General features: G+C 35.7%; 1 protein-coding gene across 4 annotated transcripts in view; it reads left to right on the top strand.

Annotated features, from left to right (window-relative positions):
* LOC127849350 (type-2 ice-structuring protein-like) overlaps positions 1 to 19,298 on the top strand; it is a 196,128-nt gene that overhangs the window by 5,552 nt on the left and 171,278 nt on the right. Inside the window, exons 2-7 of one of the 4 annotated variants that reach the window (XR_008034858.1) lie at positions 6,448 to 6,529; positions 11,020 to 11,201; positions 11,361 to 11,436; positions 12,635 to 12,765; positions 14,282 to 14,326; positions 15,650 to 16,002. Coding sequence is in view for 2 of the 4 variants with exons in the window: in XM_052382087.1 (XP_052238047.1) it covers position 11,201; positions 11,361 to 11,436; positions 12,635 to 12,765; positions 14,282 to 14,326; positions 15,650 to 15,840 (444 nt within the window). In the remaining 2 variants the exon portion in view is untranslated. Of the gene's footprint in view, positions 1 to 6,447; positions 6,530 to 11,019; positions 11,202 to 11,360; positions 11,437 to 12,634; positions 12,766 to 14,281; positions 14,327 to 15,649; positions 16,416 to 19,298 lie in introns of those variants that run through there. The other 3 variants (XM_052382087.1, XR_008034859.1, XM_052382088.1) reach the window with 3 other exon arrangements.

Here is a 19,298-nt window from a genome sequence, read left to right as displayed (position 1 = left end):
CTTTTGACGATTTAAAAACCTGAAAATTATAAAGCGTTGCAACGAGAAATGAATAAATAATTTGGAGAGTTTTGTTGTTGTCGCTATATTTTGTGAAACTACAAGGATTACTTATATTGAGTATGAAGTACGTTTGGTTTTGTATCTGGAAGGATGGCCGAGTGGTCTAGATCGTGGAGTTTTTTTTTACTCCAGGACTCCAGTGGACAGTGGTTCGAGCCCTGTTGAGGTTTCCTTTTTTTCTTTTTTAAATTCTTTTTTTGATTTTTTACTGGAGCTTTGAGATCCAATGTTTACAATTATCAATATAAAGCATTAAATCACAAACTTCAAAACATGCCAAAATCTGTAAAAAGGCCCCTTTAAGACGTCTTTCAGGATTGGCTATGAAGAAAGAGCACAGAATACCATCACCAATAGCAGGCAAAAGCACTATGTGATATGCAAAGCCAATTTTTGTCGACCACTAATGGTGGTAATCGAACCGGAAGCGTCACTCAACGTCCGTTAAACACACCGGAAGTCAATATCGATTAGCACGATGTTCTTCTTTGATCTTCTTCGTACTTCAGAATACAAGCGTATGTTCGCGTTCTAATTAAAACTTGAAAACTTTTCGTGCCCTGAATATTGTTAACATACCATTCAAGTGATTTCTTATATGCTTTCATGATTATTTTTAACGGAAGGATCGGCCAAGATGTGAGTAACGGACCTTACGAATTTTGAACTATTTTGTTATTTATTTTAAAATTAACAACAATGTTACAACAATTAAAAAAAAGTTGGAATCATTGATCTAGATGACGGTTCCCGGGTGGTCGCTGTTTGTAATATGTTGCCAGAAAATGTTAAAAACAAACAAAAAAGGTAAATCCCATTTTCAAAATGGTTCGAGCCTCAATGTCACCGTAACCTTTAGAAATATATATGTGCACGCATAGCGTATCATATAAATAAATAAAATATAAACAAAAAGGTTAACTAACACAGAAGGCACTTAAGACACGTGCAGAAAAAATCCATATCGAAACATCAATACACAGCAAAAAAGAACACGTTCAGTGATTTAAAATTGACCTGAAGGCTATTGGAGATATCGTAATAATCTTACTAAGAAAACCATCGGTAAATAACCAACTATTTAGCAAGTGTAACCCTTATTTAAAAACGTAAAACTCACACACAAAAATATATACACGTATCCCCCTGTAGTTGCACGCCAACCATCCACATAGTTTGAACCTTCTACAGTCTTTATTATCCTCAAAAAACAACAACTTTTTTTAGCTCACATGAGCAAAATGTGCTCATTTTGAGCTTTTGTCCGTCGTCCGTTGTGCGGCGTCAACATTCACCGTGTTAACATTGTCCGGTCTTTATGAAACTCGGTCAGAAGCTTTGTCCCAAAAATATCTTGAACGAGTTTGAAAATGGTTCCGGCTGGTTGAAAAACATGGCCACCAGGAAACGTGGAGTTTTACCTTAAATGGCTATGGTTAAACCTGGTTAACACTCCAGGGGCCCCATTTATTGTCCGATCTTTATGAAACTTGGTCACAAAATTTTTCTACTTACATCTTTTACGACTTCGAAAATAGTTCCGGTTGGTAAAAAAAACATGGCTGCCAGGGAGGCGGGGCATTTTTCCTTATATGGCTATAGTAAAACCTTGTTAAATCTCTAGTTAATATTTTGGGCATGTTTGAAAATGAGTTCAAAAACATCTTTAAAAAAGTTGCTGAGAGCAGTTCAGTTCCCCGAAGTCTCACGTGAGCGACCGTGGGCGTCTGGCCCTCTTGTTTAAGAATGCCAAATCGTCGTATGAATTAAAAATTACAAATGAATTGATAAAAATCATGTCGAGTACCACGATTGTAGCTGAGTGCAGTCTGTTGAATATAACTTACCCGAACTATTGCTAATCGGAATAGTAAAGCCAATCTGTAAAAATATAGGATCCAGCACCAGAACAGAACAGACTATTATCTTTACCTAAACATTACAAGCTTAACGTTTTCAAAAAATGAATAACAATACACACGGCCTGATAAATGTTAGATTTTACATCATTATTAGAAGTAGTAGTACACATTACTTCTATGAATGTATTTAATTACAGCATCAAGAGTGAAAGCGTCAAGTGTAAAACAACAAACTTATTTTCCGTTCTACAGGTTTTATTTTTACTCGTCAATAGATATGTAGGGGTCGAGGCCACCCCCTTCAAAAACCGTACATCATCAATATATATAATAGATCATTGCAGGCCAAGTGCTAATAACTGTTACCCAAAGATACGGTCATAATTGCTCAAATAGCAATACATGTATACGTATGGAAATATTGATTATACGTCATGCAGTTAGTTCGACCGAACCGAGTAACTAAAGCTCTACTCTAAGCTTATCCGGTATATTATTTAATACGGGCGTCAATCAACTAATTAACTTATTCATATATGCAAAACAATTTTCTGAACGAAAACTACCGTAAGTGTGCGTTCGATAAGTTTATTCAATAAGAGATGTTTTTGTCAAAAACACAATGACCCCTACTGCGTCACTTTGATTTTATATATTTATTTATTATATTTATTTAATATTACTTCCCTTGTAATAAAATGATCTGTACCTGCCAAATGATAAATAGAAATTATCTCCCTTTAAAGCTTTTTACTTCCCTTTGAAATGTTTTTGACATTGACCTTGAAGGATGACCTTGACCTTGACCTTTCAACACTGAAAATGTGCAGCTCCATGAGGTACACATGCATGCCAAATATAAACTTGCTATCTTCAATATTGCAAAAGTTATGGCCAATGTTAAAGTTTTCGGACGGACCCACAGACCGACAAGCAGACTGACAGACTGACAGACTGACAGACGGACTGACGGACAGTTCAACTGCTTTATGCCACCTACCGGGGGCATAACAATTTATAATATATTATCACACGATGTATACGATTGTTTATTGTTGAAATCATTGACATTATATCTAACTCTGTATTGGTATTGGCTATCTCAAATTTTGAATTGCGGTTTGCGTTATAACCGCGAATAACAATACCGGCGTGCGTATCGGATATTTGTTACCGTGTGACTAGAAGCGACGCTTAAGGACCGATCTTCATTTTTCTCATTCTGTCACCATGCGTTTCATAGAAGGCATCGTGTTAGTCGGATTTATTGCTGTGTTCGCCGGTAAGGAATTTATCGGAATAATTTATTTGTAATGCTCCCTCAAACATCATGATAATGTTGAATATATTTTATTAAAGATTCAATGCATAAAGAATTACGTGGAAGAGACCTTTTCACATATTTTGGCATGTATTGAAGTGTGTCAATAAATGCTTTATATTGATACATGTTAACATTTGATCTAAAAAGCTCCATTAAAAAAGCAAGAATACAGTTAAAGAAAGAAAAAAAGTAACCCTGAATTGAGCTCGAACCACTGACCCCTGGAGTAAAAGTATATCGCGTAGACCACTCGACGACGAAAATTTGCGAATCTTAAACAATTTTTTTTTAAATTTTGTCAATTAACCAAAACGTGAAAATTCCCTTTAATAATACACTATGTATTTATAATTAATAAAGTGAAAACGTATTCATATTCATAATCATGATATTACATGCATTTGTGACGGAATCCGGATAGTGCCATCTATAATCTCGCACTTCTTTCATCAACGGCGACATTAGACACACGAAGCGACGATACTTACGGAATCCGCATAGTGCCATCTATAATCTCGCCCTTCTTTCATCAAGGGTGACACACGACGCACGAAGCGATACTCGATATTTTGCGCGACAGTCGCGGCGACACGCGATATTTGTACTGTTCAATTATCGCTGTAATAATATCGCATGTCGATTGTCGCGTTTTCAAAAAAAATAGAATGCACCCTTTTATATGCGATATCTCGCCCTTTGAACACGACAGTCGCCCTTTATAAACGCGACCGTCGCCCTTTTATAGGCGAGATATCGCCTTAAAAAGGGCGACTGTCACGTTCTCAAAGGGTGAGATATCGAAAATAAAAGGGCGACGGTCGCGTTCGTAAAGTGCGACGGTCGTGTTCAAAGGGCGAGATATCGCATAAAAAGGGGCGACTTTTGCATTCTATTTTTTCTAACTTGAGATGGCAATGACCTCAAGCAGTAGCACACGGGGCAGAGGTCAGTACGGAAAAGTCGAATGGTGAACAGCACGAACAACACCAGTGCATGCATCATCATGAACGGCGAAAAGCTGAAAAAAGTGACAAGCGTTAAGTTCTTGGTACAGTGTAGCGATGCTGTTCAAGGATGGTACCAGTACCGCTGACATAGTAAGAATCGCTATGGCGCAGCGATGGCCAGACTGAGAAGAGATTGTGGGCAAACAGCTCCATCAGCATTTTCCTTATATGACTTAAGTAAAATATTGTTAACACTCTAGAAGTAAAATTTATAGTCCAATCATCATGAAACGTGGTCATAAACTTTGTCTCAATGATAGCCCAGTTTAGTCTGAAAATGATTCTGGTCCGTTGAAAAATGTGGCCGTCAGCGGGCTGGGCAGTTTTCCTTATATGGCTATAGTAAAAATCCCTCGTAGTCTCCATCAATATGTACGCTGCGTGACCTGGACGCTGCATGGGTACGCAGGGCATATGATACAGGACTTTGAACATAAATGTCTCCGAAAACTGACTTCCCTGATTGATTTATATTTTGCGTGTTTTACATCTGTTTAAAACACTTATTGCGGATAATCAATGTAAGCCAGAATGGCAGATGTACATAATAAATATCCGTTATAGGGACAGATCGCATTTTCTCCATAGTGAAGATTATCCACAAAAGATGAAACCGTCCGATGCGAATGCTGAAAAAAATATCGATCCACAAATAAATGATATTTTTTATGAATACACAACAACAACAAAACAGGAACTTATTCTCTAATAATTTTACGTTTATTTCTGGCTATGTTGTAAACCTTTTACGTAATTTGCTAGTGAATAAACGGCCGCTTGGTAGGTAAGACTATCACTAATTCTAATTCCCATAAATCCTATTATGAATCTTCCAACTTTCGAAGCATTTTCTTGCCTTTTTTTATTTTAATCCATGTATGCCTAGCATCTGGAAAAAGGCCTTTGAAAACAGGGCAGACCCGGATGAGACGCCGCGGCTTAAAGACATTGCTGTAAAAATATTCTAAATATAGAAATAAATATACTGGACATCCCTTATTTTGGAAATAAATTGAGCCAATTTAGAAGGATGGGAGAGTCCACTAGGCATAAATGGGTTAAATATTGCAACCCTGGTATTAAATAAGTTTAATGAGTGTGTGTGTATTTCGAAGCTTATGAGGTATTTTCTGAGGCAGAGGATACATTATGTAAGGACCGGGAGTGTGCCCCGGCAATCGTACCTAATCAACTTACTTGACGCGCGAAAGTTGGGACGAATTTTGAATTACAGCTGCGATTTTCAGCTATTTCGTTGTTACCGAAAGATTTTTCAATGTTGATGTGGTCTAGTGTTATCGGGGGGGGGGGGGGGACGGGAGAGTCGGAGTACCCAGAGAAAACCCCACCCTGTCAGGAATGGTGACTCACATACCGGGAACGGGTATTGAATCCTGATAGTCAAGATGAGAAGCGAGTGCACTGCGCTAGCCGAATAGCCATAATTTCAATGAAAAATAAGGTATCTTCTCGCAACTTCGAGTAAAAATTTTCAAAATGCAAGCAACATCAAAAACAGGGTTTCGGCAATGATATTTCGACAAAAGCACAGTCCTTCAATTAACGCTTCCCAAACGTTCATAATTCAACGTAGTCCCAAAGAAATGCACCGAAATGTTGCAGACACACATATGTTACAGGAAATAACCATAAAAGCATGGGTGCTATCGCAAAAAGGTTTAAAACCAGAAGAGAAAATGAACTCTTTAGAATAAGCACTACGTTCAACAACGGAGGAAAACAAAATAAGTTAGTGGAATGTAACCTAGAAGATAAACGCCGAAATTGATCGCTTTAATTAATGAACCAACGACTTGTTAATCATGTAAATGAAATCTCGGACAGAGCTCGCAATAACACGCATAATTGGTAATTGCAAGATCCTAACCCATTTATGCCTAGTAGACACTCCCATCCTTCTAAATTGGATCAATTTATTTCCAAAATAAGGGATATCTAGTTTATTACTTTCTATATTTAGATTTTTTCTTACAGAAATTCCTTAAATCTTTCAGCGCAGACCCCGATGAGACGCCGCATCATTCGGCGTCTCATCTGGGTCTTCGCTGTTTGCCAAGGCCTTTTCATATACGCTAGGCATAAATGGGTTAAATGCAACATAAAATGCTTCAAATACTCAACACTGTATGTGAACATTGTTTTCAATTCAATTATACTTTTTATGATCCAGGGCACTCCGGCGCTTTCAGGATCTTGTTTCAACAGACTGTCCCGGATATAACATGGCGTCCCACATCCGGCTATCTAGTCAGGTATGGCTTCATTGGTTTGTGATCCGCAGGATAACGTGAAAATACTACGATTATCTTCCTTTCCGATCGAAATGTAATGGATATAGAGTTATCTTATGTAATATGATACCAAACCCCGGCAAACATATCGTGATCCTAATATTATCCATACTTTAGTAGGAAGCCATACCCACAGTGATTTACATTCCAATATGTCCATGCCGAGGCCGGGATTTTTCGCAGTTTCATACCCTTTATTACTTTTATTATTTTTGAAAATTCCGCCCACTTTCCAGCCATATTAGCAAGAAAGTTACTTGCGTTTATTTTATAGTAATATTCGCTCTATATCTCGACTTTACTCGCAGCGAAATTTCTTAGCGGGATGACCTAATTAGGGCTCCACTAAGAAAATTTGCGGGGAGTAAAGTCGAGATATAAAGCGAATTTAAATACGAAATAAACGCTTACCACTTATTTACTGGTATGGCTGGAAAGTGAACGTCGTTTAAAAATTTAACAATAGTGATAAAGAGTACAAAACGGCAACAAATAACTGTCTCGGTATGGACGTCGCCATCTTGACTATCACGTGATTACCCCCTCTGACTTACGAGCTATTGGGCGAAGTGTTGAGCTTCACGTGGTGCTTGTTCTGAAATGGCTTGTTGCCGACCTAATTTGGTAGAGAAAGTTAAATCGAGCAGGACCGTTTGCATTCCTTCCGAAAGCTCAGCCGTAATAATATGAATCAGGTGATCATCAGTAAAGGCAGAAACCACGTCCTTTATTGGTTCTGAATTACATCAAACCTTCTATGAACATTTGTGTTCCATGCAGATTACAACCGAGGTAACTCGTCGAAGCGTTTATTTTCCTAGCAAGAGCTATGCTGGAATTCCGTCATTGTGTCACACCGGTCTTACTGACCTGTGTGAATGAGCGCTAAGGATTGTGGGAAACGGACTTTTTTCCATCATGGCGTTGGTAAACATAATAAACACGGAAGTGAAAAATGGTAATTAATATTTATCAAAAACAGGCCCCATCAAACCGGGCCAGCTGTAATATATACATGGATGCAGTTTGTGCTTCAAAAGGAGTCACTTTTTATGTCAGACTATTGTTTGTAAGAATCACTAAACACGTAACTTAGACTAACTAAACACGTTGCAAGACTGTATCTTCGAAATAGTAAATAAATCAAAATCATAAATAAATATTTATAATTAAATACCTGCTAAAATTTGAGAACGTGAACAATTTAAAATAAACGCTGTGAACATTACAAGGAATCTTACATGTAGGCCTCATGTGTGAGAGGATTAATCAGGGATGAAATAAATGGAGTTCAAAGGATCTAACATTTTGAGGAGGACGTCATGGTATCTTGGACATTTGGCACTTTCATATATTTATTTAGTAGATACTGAAAATGCTGAATGTGCTAATTGCAACATCAAAGACGAGCAGGTGAGATTTTTACAGCTTTATTTTTCTTGACAATGACATAATGTATGTTTTCCATTTAATTTATATGGCGCTCTAGTCTTATTTATAAGACGCGCAAAGAATTTAGAGATACTTTTTATATGGGCTAAATTCTTTGCTACAAATATTACCCATATAAAAAGTAGCTAAATATTTAAGAGCGTCAAAAAATTGGACTAATGGCGCTTAATTTTAGCTCGGCTGTTTTCGGGGAAAACCCTAGGTATTGTCATAGACAGCTCGTCGTCAGACGTCCGCGTCGTGCTAAAACCATTACATAGGCTCAAAAATCAAAGTGCTTCCACCAAAAACATTGAAACCTCACATGTATATGCACCTTGATGATTTCTACACACCACACCCATTTTGGGGTCACTCGGTCAAAGGTCAAGGTCACTAACCTCTAAAAATTCTTTTAATAAATTTCATTTATTCAAAACTGCACCGCAGCCTAGCTTGGCACCCATAATGTGGTGCTCTTGTTTATATATAATTTAAAAATGTATTAATAACCAGAATAGTTGATGCATGTATAAATAAAAAGATACAGCCATGAACAGTGTGTTTTAATTTTTAATAAATATGCTTTGAATGCGTATATGCAAAAAAATGAAGTCCATATATTGTTAACTGATTTTTAAAATGTTGAATGTCACACATTACGTACCAGTCCGTTTATGTACCGACACTTTATGTACCACTATCCGACACTTTATGTACCATAGTTATAATATACGAGATAACTAATTTAATATGAATGTGTGTTATTGATGAAATGTATTTTGTGTGATAGTATTTATGAATTTAGACTTATAGATCTATATTGGCCATAGATTTTATATTTTGTCAGATTGTCTAAGTGTCACTGAGTGTCTTAGTTTAATTTATTAGCCCAAGTACACGTAGTACTTAATAAATGATTTATTAGTCTTACCTGAAATTGAAGTAAATTATAAAAATTCATTTGTCTCTTATCTTATCCTGACTAAGGATTATAAAGTCTAAAATGTTTGTATTATATTGTATAATTGAAATGTGATACTTTGAAGAGAAGAGAGAATGGTCTTAATGTTCAAACTGTAAAAAAATCAAATTATTTCCTTCTTTAGACTTTAATCATGTTTAGAGAATGACCATTAATTCATTAAGACTGCTATGAATGAATGAATGGACAATAACACCTATATTTTATGTAGGTGGTACGTAAAGTTTCAAAGTACCGGTAGTACATTAAAGGTCTGGTACATGTACATAAGGTGTTACACCCTAAAACGTTCATGGTATCAGTGTTTCAATAATGTAGTGTTTCTTATTATGTATTGCTTAGGTTGTTTTGTTTCAAACACCAATAAGTACTTTCCTTCAGTTATTTCTTCTAAAGACACATTAACAACACTGTCGCCCTTAGCAGGAATTCCGGACGCCCGCCCTAAGATGTTCCCTCCCCAGACATTTCCCCCATTTTAGTTTTAGTGCTTACATTACCCCCCCCCCCACCCCACAATAAATTTATAATGGTTTGGTTGAAGTATAATCTTGATTTATTATCAAAATGATTATTTTGCTTATGTAATCTTATGTAATAAACTTTTTATATGAAGCAGCTTGTTTGTTGTTTTCTTTGGATTAATCATTCATTATTTTTGTTAAACTGTTTAAGGAGTGCATGTAAATCATTAGAAAGACGTGCATGTTGGTGTACTAGAGGAATACTAGAGGAATACATGGGATATTCTCAAAATCTTACACATGTTGTTTTTAATATAATTAAATAGGATCAATTGATGAATTAATTCAATTTGAGTCAACTTGGGCTGGGTTGTAAAACTATAGTTTTTTGTTGTTTTTAATCCAATTAAATAGGGTACTATGTAACTGTCAAAGAAAATATGCATTCATACGCATATAAGCCAAGTTTTGGATGTCACTGATATTTTCAATTTTACTAGTACCTAATTAAGACTAATTAAAACAGAATTGTACTTTCCTTGCAAAGTATTTATTATTAATAATATAATAAGCTAATGTAATCAAAACATATTGATATTTTAATAATTTAACTCAATTATATTAATAATATTTAAATTTGCCCCAAAAAACTAGGGCAGGTAGATAGGAAGGATTTTTTTTTTTGGAAAACCAGCAGTGTTGTCAGTGTAAAATATTTGTAAAGCTTCTTCAATTTCAGTTTTACATTTTATGACCTGCAACATATTCTATGCTACTTTATTTTACTATGGTAAGTCATTAAAGTGTTATTTATTTTTCAACTATGTAATGTGCTAATCTCATATAATGAATTACTACCCCATTTAAAGATGACACCTAATCTAAATTCATTTATACAATAGTTATAATTGTTTTATTGTAACATACTATTCCACTAAAAAATGACCATCATAGAACATCAATGCTGTGCGTTTACTAAAATTTTCATTGATCTCAATTATTTAAAGAAAAAAATCTATCAGGCACTTATAAAAAAATATATAATTAGGGTGTCAAAATTTAACAAACTGAACAAGTCAATTTGAACTTCTCTTGCAATTCAAATGGAGCCACTTGAAATACCAAATTGTTCCCATACTAGTCGGCAATATAGCTATGACATTGTGTCTATTCATAACATGCATCAGATACACCTTCTGAAACTTTTTAAGCGGTTTTGAAAACGCTATTTCATTGCAAACTTTCGTCAATAAATGATACATGTTGTTATACAACCGAAAGTGAAAGTACAGTTTTAAAAAAATGAATAAAGAGCGAAATTGTTGAAAACTTACGAAAATTTTAATTGATACTTACATAAGACCGTAAGACTGAACAAAATTATACTTAAATTTTAAATCATAACATGAACGTTTACTTATAAAGCAAATTCTTCATTCATCCGCGGACTTCTTTGTGTCGTAGTCATAAATGCCTCCAAATGGAGGTGCGTGATGCGTCTAAGTATAGAGGTGATAATAACGTAGTGACGTCACCATCTATGTATAGAATGGGAATTCCGTCTGCTTCAGAATCGAAAAACGGAATGCTATCGCCTGCTGTACCGCTTGTAGCCGACTGTCCAACTGCACCTCGGTGTTCTATACGCAAGCAGACGGCGACTGTCAGCTCCACCAGAAGACAATTGACGTCAGTGCGTACACGGGTGGAACGATAGTGACGTCATCGACTTCAGTCTATGCAATATCGAACAGTATGTTTTCTGATTTACATGAACATCGTGTAAATTGGCAATAGTTACCCTTTTACACAAACTCAAAGTTCCAGTTTTGGATTTTTCATGCGCATTTTGTCATTAAATCGGCCAATAAAAGGCGGTCACTTTACCATATAGTACTAAATTTCATTACAGTGCCGTTCGACTGCAGTAGTCTGACGTCAGAGTGGACTCTTGCCCAAGTCTCACCTGGCGACAGATTTTACGTCAGGTTTGTGTTAGTCTTATACAGATAATCTAGATGTTTGATAAAAAACGACATATTCGCGAGATTTTTGTCTTTGTCAATTGTAGATGACGATAGAAATTTACGATAAATTAAACCTCATTCGCCATAACCGTTATTTTTTTCTTATTTAACGTCCAAACAGGCTTATCAGGGACAACATTTTCTTTAAAGGAAAAATATCATCACAGCGGAAAGTACCTGATTAGCCTGTGTGGACTGCACAGGCTAATCTGGGACGACAATTTACGTGAATGCATAATTTAAGCCCCGTTTTACCCGAGCGCGACTCATATATATTTGTGTAGACGATCGTTTAGGTCCATCTTTCGAAATAGCAAAGATATTATTGAATGTTAACAATATGTGTGTTGTCTAGTCATGACACCGTCCAATACTTGTGGCACTTATATACATTTTTGATATTGTTTACGATACAAGATATACATGCAATCTATTTATAATGTATGCAACCCTAAAATGTTTTAAGTATACCTCGGGAAAAATGTGGGTGTTAATCGCACTTTTGAGACCCGTATTGATTCGCGTATTCCAAGACAGCATTCGTATGGTCTGCACCTACCTTTTACTTTTCTTCCAAAGAGCACCTTGCGATCTGCGAGCCGTATATAAAATTCCAATACTATAACACCCACAGAATCAGCTGTTAAAATGAGCTTTTAAGTTTATAAATGAACTGCACTCCTGTCATATATTGACATCTTTGGCACTGCACCGGGTCATATCATTTTTTCATCAACATGTTGAATTTTAAGTTGAATTTCTCCACCAAAACGATTAAATAAGAGACCTTGGCGGATATGTTACTCGGGGACATTGGTTGATATCATTTTCGGCGCAAAACCTTTTCCCCTGGCATACCTTTAAAGAAATTTGTAAATAAAGTTCTAAATAGGGGACAAATCCCTGCATCGTCGACTTCAAAAAGCCATATTTAAATAAATCCTGAATAACAACCAGGATTTTTCCAACATGCATGATAACACCACCTTTGCATGCCAACGATATTTTAATTCAAAAAATCCTTTAAACAATTATTGAAAGGGATTTACATACCTTACATAAATTCAGCAAAATTTATCGGAAACTGTTTCAAGCACGTCCAACTTTTCACATCATATCGGGATTCCGGGGTGTATAACAAATACGTAAAATATTTCAGGATGTTTTCGACGAACGAAACAACTAGAGCCGAGGCTGAAACTGTTTGCGGCTCTCAAAACAGCACCCTACCCAGGATCAAAACACTTGAGCGACTTCAGTTTTTCCGGAGTAGGATTATGGCGTGTAATGGTAAGTCGTTCAACCTTAATACAAATACAAACTGATGATACAGCGACTTTTATTATTACACTAACTATCATATATCCAGTCATGGTAGTTCTTCTACTAATACTGCTACTGTTACTACATCTACTACTACTACAACAACAACAACTACTACTACTACTACTACTACTACTACTACTACTACTACTACTACTACTACTACTACTTCTACTACTACTACTACTACTACTACTACTACTACTACTACTACTACTACTACTACTACTACTACTACTACTACTACTTCCACTACTACTTCTACTACTACTACTACTACTACTACTACTACTACTACTACTACTACTACTACTACTACTACTACTACTACTACTACTACTACTACTACTACTACTACTACTACTACTACTGCTACTACTACTACTACTACTACTACTACTACTACTACTTCTACTACTACTACTACTTCTACTTCTACTTCTACTACTACTACTACTACTACTACTACTACTACTACTACTACTACTACTACTACTTCTACTACTTCTACTACTACTACTACTACTACTACTACTACTACTACTACTACTACTACTACTACTACTACTACTACTACTACTACTACTACTACTACTACTACTACTATTAATCCAAAGAAAAATTAATTCTCAAACCATTTTTAAACGTGACAACCTGTATAAGTTGTGGCATGGTGGAGTTTTTAAAAGCATTTCGATGAGTTTTCCTGTGTGACGAGCAAATTTCCACCCAATTTATTCGCCAACGAAATCAAACGATTGCGTACAACATGTATAACATGCTGCATGCACAACAATATCGGGCATTTTTCTAAAAGAGATGGAGCCAATGCTTAGGAGATGCCGCTTATGATAGGAGGTGGTGCCAATGCAGGGTGTATCAATTAACAGTCGTAAAGCAATAACATCATCACATGACGTACATTTGATAGATAATGTTATTTGTTATATTTACTTCATTTTCCAACGTACATACGCAGGCCCTAATCTTTACAGAACATAAACACATTCTATTATAAGTAAGATGTAGTTTGTTATGTCCCCGGATTGAATAATCGGGGGTTTATTGCTTTGGCCTGTCTGTTTGTCATTGTATGTGTTAATTAATGGGGTGGGAATGTGCTCATCACACAGGCGAAATACATCAATTCGCTTTTACGATTACTACCATGCCACAAGTTATAAGGGTCCTCACGTTTACAAATGGGTGGTGATTGTATGTTTCTGTTCAGTGGATGAATTTATCTTCGCTGAATCGCACAACATTGGGCGATTTTTTTTTAATAATGCGTAATATGTTGAAAAAAACACCATATAAAACCTAATCACTCAGTAAAATTATCCGTTAAATTTCAAAACATCCGTACCTGAGCGCCACATCGGAAGTAGAATTGGCTCATTTATTAATGCATCTCAAATAAGAGGTGGCGCCCGTGATTAACGGAACTGTACTACTATATGTACTGTATCAATTTTTCTTACAGTAACCGCTGGTTTTATTTGGCTTGACGGAAAAAATACATATTCGGGTGCGTATAATATATATCTGTTTAATTTTATATTTTCCCAATCCTTGATATTTTACTACGGATCACGAAATTTGCAAGATCGTTAACGCAAAGCTGATAATTGAAGTAAACTTTGCAAAAGCGTGCCATGCCCAAACTCTTTAAGTCTCGTCATTCTTTTATGTAAAGCCTCACCTGGTATATTACACAACAAAAGGGCAGTAACCTGTTAATTTCTATCTAGAATGCCCAGACGTTGAATGCAACATAATACTTAGGGATCTGGTTTTGTTTTGTATATCAAAAAGCGTTAAAATCAGTAAATGTGGGTTAGAAGGCTTTTATATTAGTAAATGTGGGTTAGAAGGCGTTTGCATCAGTAAATGTGGGTTAGAAGGCATTTGAATCAGTAAATGTGGGTTAGAATGCGTTTAAATCAGTTGATGTGGGTTGGAAGGCGTTTAAATCAAAATGTTGGTAAGAAGGCGTTTGAATCAGAAAATGTGGGTAAGAAGGCGTTTAAATCAAAATGTGGGTGAGAAGGCGTTTGAATCAGTAAATGTGGGTTATGTCGCGTTGAAATCGGTAAATGTGGGTAATAAGGCGTTCAAATCAAAGAATGTGGGCTATAAGGCGTTTAAATATGTGAATGTGGGTTAGAAGGCGTTTAAATCAGTGAATGTGGGTTAGAAGGCGTTTACATAAGTGAGTGTTGGTAAGAAGGCGTTTAAATCAGTGAATGTGGATTATAAGGTGTTCAAATCAGTGAATGTGAGTTATGTGGCGTTTAAATCAGTAAATGTGGGTAATGAGGCGTTCAAATCAGTGAATGTGGGTTATAAGGCGTTTAAATATGTGAATATGGGTTTGAAGGCGTTTAAATCAGTGAATATGGGTCATAAGGCTTTCAAATCAGTGAGTGTTGGTAAGAAAGCGTTTAAATCAGTGAATGTGGGTTAGAAGACGTTTAATGCAGTAAATGTGGGTTAGAAGGCGTTTAAATCGATGAATGTGGGTTAGAAGGCGTTAAAATCAGTAAATGTGGGTTAGAAGGCGTTTAAATCAGTAAATGTTGATAAGAAGGCGTTTAAATCAGTGAATGTGTAGAGGCACGTCATACTACTCGGAATCAACTATAAAGTCATAATTGTGTGTGTATTAAAGAATCGGATTCAACAAAAAAAACAATTTGATACTAAGATGCAAAAACAACAGACAGCGAATACATATTTCACAAAATATTACGCGCACGTGCCCATGACGTCATGTTAAGCATTGTATCAGTCAACTGTGAATATGCTTTACAATAATGGACACGTGCTGTGTCAATCCTTCAATCCTCAGGTGACTGGAGCTGGCGCTTTTCAGACGGCACGCCCATCAATATGACCCAGGGGGCGAGCGGTTTCTGGGTCACAGGGCGGCCCAACGGCGGAGACGCGCCGCACTGCCTGCGTCTTTGGGCCCAACAGGGTCATCTACTAGACGACATACCCTGTACTGAGTTGTATCCCACAATATGTGAGCGCGGCTGAGTGTTACAAATGCATGGAGGCTTGGGCGGGGCAGGGGGCTTGAAGCTACTTCGACTGCAGAGGCATCATCACATCACATCACCCCTGCAATCATGAACTTTATCGTGCCTCCTCCGAAAGAATGATGAGTTTGTTGATATAATGGATTATTCTACATAAAAGGTCATCATTTTAAAATTGAAAGTAAAACAGAAAAGCAAATAAACAAATACAAACAATAAAATATTGAAATCGATCATCATCTCGCGGTGTATAACGTGCGGCAACCTCACGATTAACAGAGCCCATGCTTTCACACGCCTCTTTTATAGATGTAACAATGTTATGAAATTGCAGCCGCATTTATTTTACAATTGTATAACAGCAGCCATACATTTGTTTATTGTTATTGAAGATGTTTTGTTATTGTGATTTTAACATAATATGAATATGTCTTTTTAACGCGAATCTTTCAAAAATATTGTACAATCAACATTTGTTTATATTTTGCGGCAAACGCGTTTTTATGTAAATGATAAGAGCTTCTTGTAAACGGACAATCAATTTGCTGTTAAACAATACTGTTATACACAAACATTAAAGGGATCTTTTCACGCTTTGGTAAATTGACAAAATTGAAAAAAGTTGTTTCAGATTCGCAAATTTTCGTTTTAGTTATGATATTTGTGAGGAAACAGTAATACTGAACATTTACCATGGTCTAATATAGCCATTATATGCATCTTTTGACGATTTTAAAACCTAAAAATTATAAAGCGTTGCAACGCGAAACGATTGAATAATTTGGAGAGTTCTGTTTTTGTCGTTAAATTCTGTGAAACTACGAAGATTGCTTATATAAGGTATAAAATACGTCAAGTAAGTGTACTCGGCGGAATAGCTCAGTAGGCTAAAGCGTTTTTACTTCAGGACTCTGGCAGGACTCCAGGGGTCACTGGTTCGAAACCTGGTCCGGGCAATGTTCTTTTCCTTTTTTTAATTTTATTCTTGATTTTTTACTGGAGCTTTTACGATCCAATGTTTACATTTATCGATATAAAGCATTTAATGAATAAGTTAAAAAATGCCAAAATCTGTGAAAAGGCACCTTTAAAAGAGCAGTATGCCGTTGGCAATTTCAATGTGAACCATGACAAATCCGATTCGATGTTGATAATAATCAAATGCCGGTGACTTGGCAGAGTATTAAAATGGGCCGTTTCACAGATTTTTGTCGTGTATTTAAGTTTGTCATTAAATGATTTAGATCGATACATTTAAACAGTGTATCTAAAAATCTCCAGTAAAAAAATCATGACTAAAATATTACAAAAAACAAAACAAGTATAACCTTCAACAGGACTCGAACCACTGACCTCTGGAGTCCTGGAGTAAAAAGTCTCCCATTTAGACCAGTCGGCCATCCGTGCTAATCCAATCAGTAATGCATTTCATACTTTATATAAGCAATCCTGGAAGTATCACAAAACATAACGACAGCAACAGAACTCTCCAAATTATTCAATCGTTTCGCGCTGCAACGCTTTATTATTTTCAGGTTTTTAAATTGTCAAAAGATGCACTCAATGGCTATTTTAAAGCATGATAAATGTACAGTATTACTAAACAGTATATCATAAATACCATAAATATCAAAACAAAAACGAAAATTTGCGAATCTGAAACAACCTGTATTTAATTTTGTCAATTTACCAAAACGTGAAAAGGCCCCTTTAAGGTAATGTTTATGAGCACGTAACAAACATGATTCGTACACATACAAATATAACTTTACTTGCTTGAAATTCTGAGTTAGAAAAAAAGGAAATAGTTAAAAAAAGAAATTTACAAAAGATAAGAATGATGACATTTCCAAGATACATACACAATAAAAGTATGTATTAATTGCACGTACAGATGAAAATGGCGTGTAAAGACATTTTCCATTAAGTAACGGAACGGTATAAGTAGTATTTGTTACACGTTTTAAAGACTACAACAATAAGAGATGAAAAAAATGCATATGCAACACATTAAAAATTTTCAATACAATACAGCCCAATGGCATTATTTGTAAAAGGTTGCAAAAACCAAATTTAACCCATTTATGCCCTGCGTCTATAAAAAAGGCATTGGCAAACAGCGAAGACCCAGATGAGACGCCGCATCATCGCTGTTTGCTTAAAGGATTTTTTTTAGAAATATTCTTTATAATGAAAAAAATGTACTATACATAACTAATTTAGGATATAAATTGATCCAATTTAGAAGGATGGGAGAGTCCACTTGGCATAAATGGCTTAAATATTAAGTTGTGAGACAATAACACTGAACAATACCCATTCGCTGTCAAAGTTATTTTTAGAAATTGATATTTTTCGTAAGTTGTCATATGCATACTTAATATATGTCTCGGCTCCTGTTATGCTTGGAATGCATTTATTCATTTTACACTTATACAAGTAAAGCTTGATATACAAAATAGCATTATTCATGTCTCTAGTAGACCTAGTTATATATCTAGTATACTAATAAAATATCAGACCTTGTAAAATATTTTGTTTAAAATTATCAAAATACTGTTTGAGTTACCGGTAAAACTTTATAAAAAGGGTGTGTGTTTTTTTCGCAACCGCGATCAATCTTCATGCAGTTTTATGCAACAAAAGCATCGTTTAAAGAATATTAAAATTTAACTGTAATTTAAACACATATTATGTGTGGCTAGGTAAAAACACGTACGTTAATGCAGCATCAAACTATAACAAGCTGTAAGCAATACATTTACAGGGTCATATCAACGGCATTAATAGTAATTCTTTACATGACTTGACCCATGTATTGCTGTATACCTATAAACGTAAATTTTTCATTAATAACTTATTATAATGTGAAACATTATAGTGCAGAGTAAGCTTTTCTTAGCATGTGCTTAGATAAAAAAAACAGCATAATACACTCAAGCTAATGCCTTACAGCATCCAATGCTACCATGTGCATACTTCGACCAACTACTGTTGGTTCAAGGCGATGTGAACGCTGAGAAATCTGGTAAATGTGTTGACACACAATTTAATGTTTGTATAAGCGCTTTAACCCTTTAAGCGCTGGAACCGAATTTTGAAGGCCTTTGCAAACAGTTTGGGTCCAGATGAGACGCCTCATAACGTGGCGTCTCATCAGGATCCAAACTGTTTGCTATTCTGATAGTATTCTGAATTTTTGTTTTTGAAGAAAATGCTAATTTTAGACATTCGGCAGACGACATTTAAGCAGACGGCAAATTGCCCAGCATGCAAAGGGTTAAACTCAATCAAGAACTGATATACGCCAAATGTATAGTTAATTATTTGTTTTTTTAAAGGTTTCAGTTTTAAGGTTATCTCTTATTTATTCTTCCAAGAGTACGTTATTCAAGCGTCTATGATTCAATATCGACGTATTTTCTCTTCATTGTACTGTTGTCGAATTGTTCTTAA

This window comes from Dreissena polymorpha, chromosome 10 (assembly GCF_020536995.1).
Source record: "Dreissena polymorpha isolate Duluth1 chromosome 10, UMN_Dpol_1.0, whole genome shotgun sequence".
Lineage (NCBI taxonomy): Eukaryota > Metazoa > Mollusca > Bivalvia > Myida > Dreissenidae > Dreissena > Dreissena polymorpha.
This window is presented reverse-complemented; position numbering and strand designations above follow the sequence as displayed.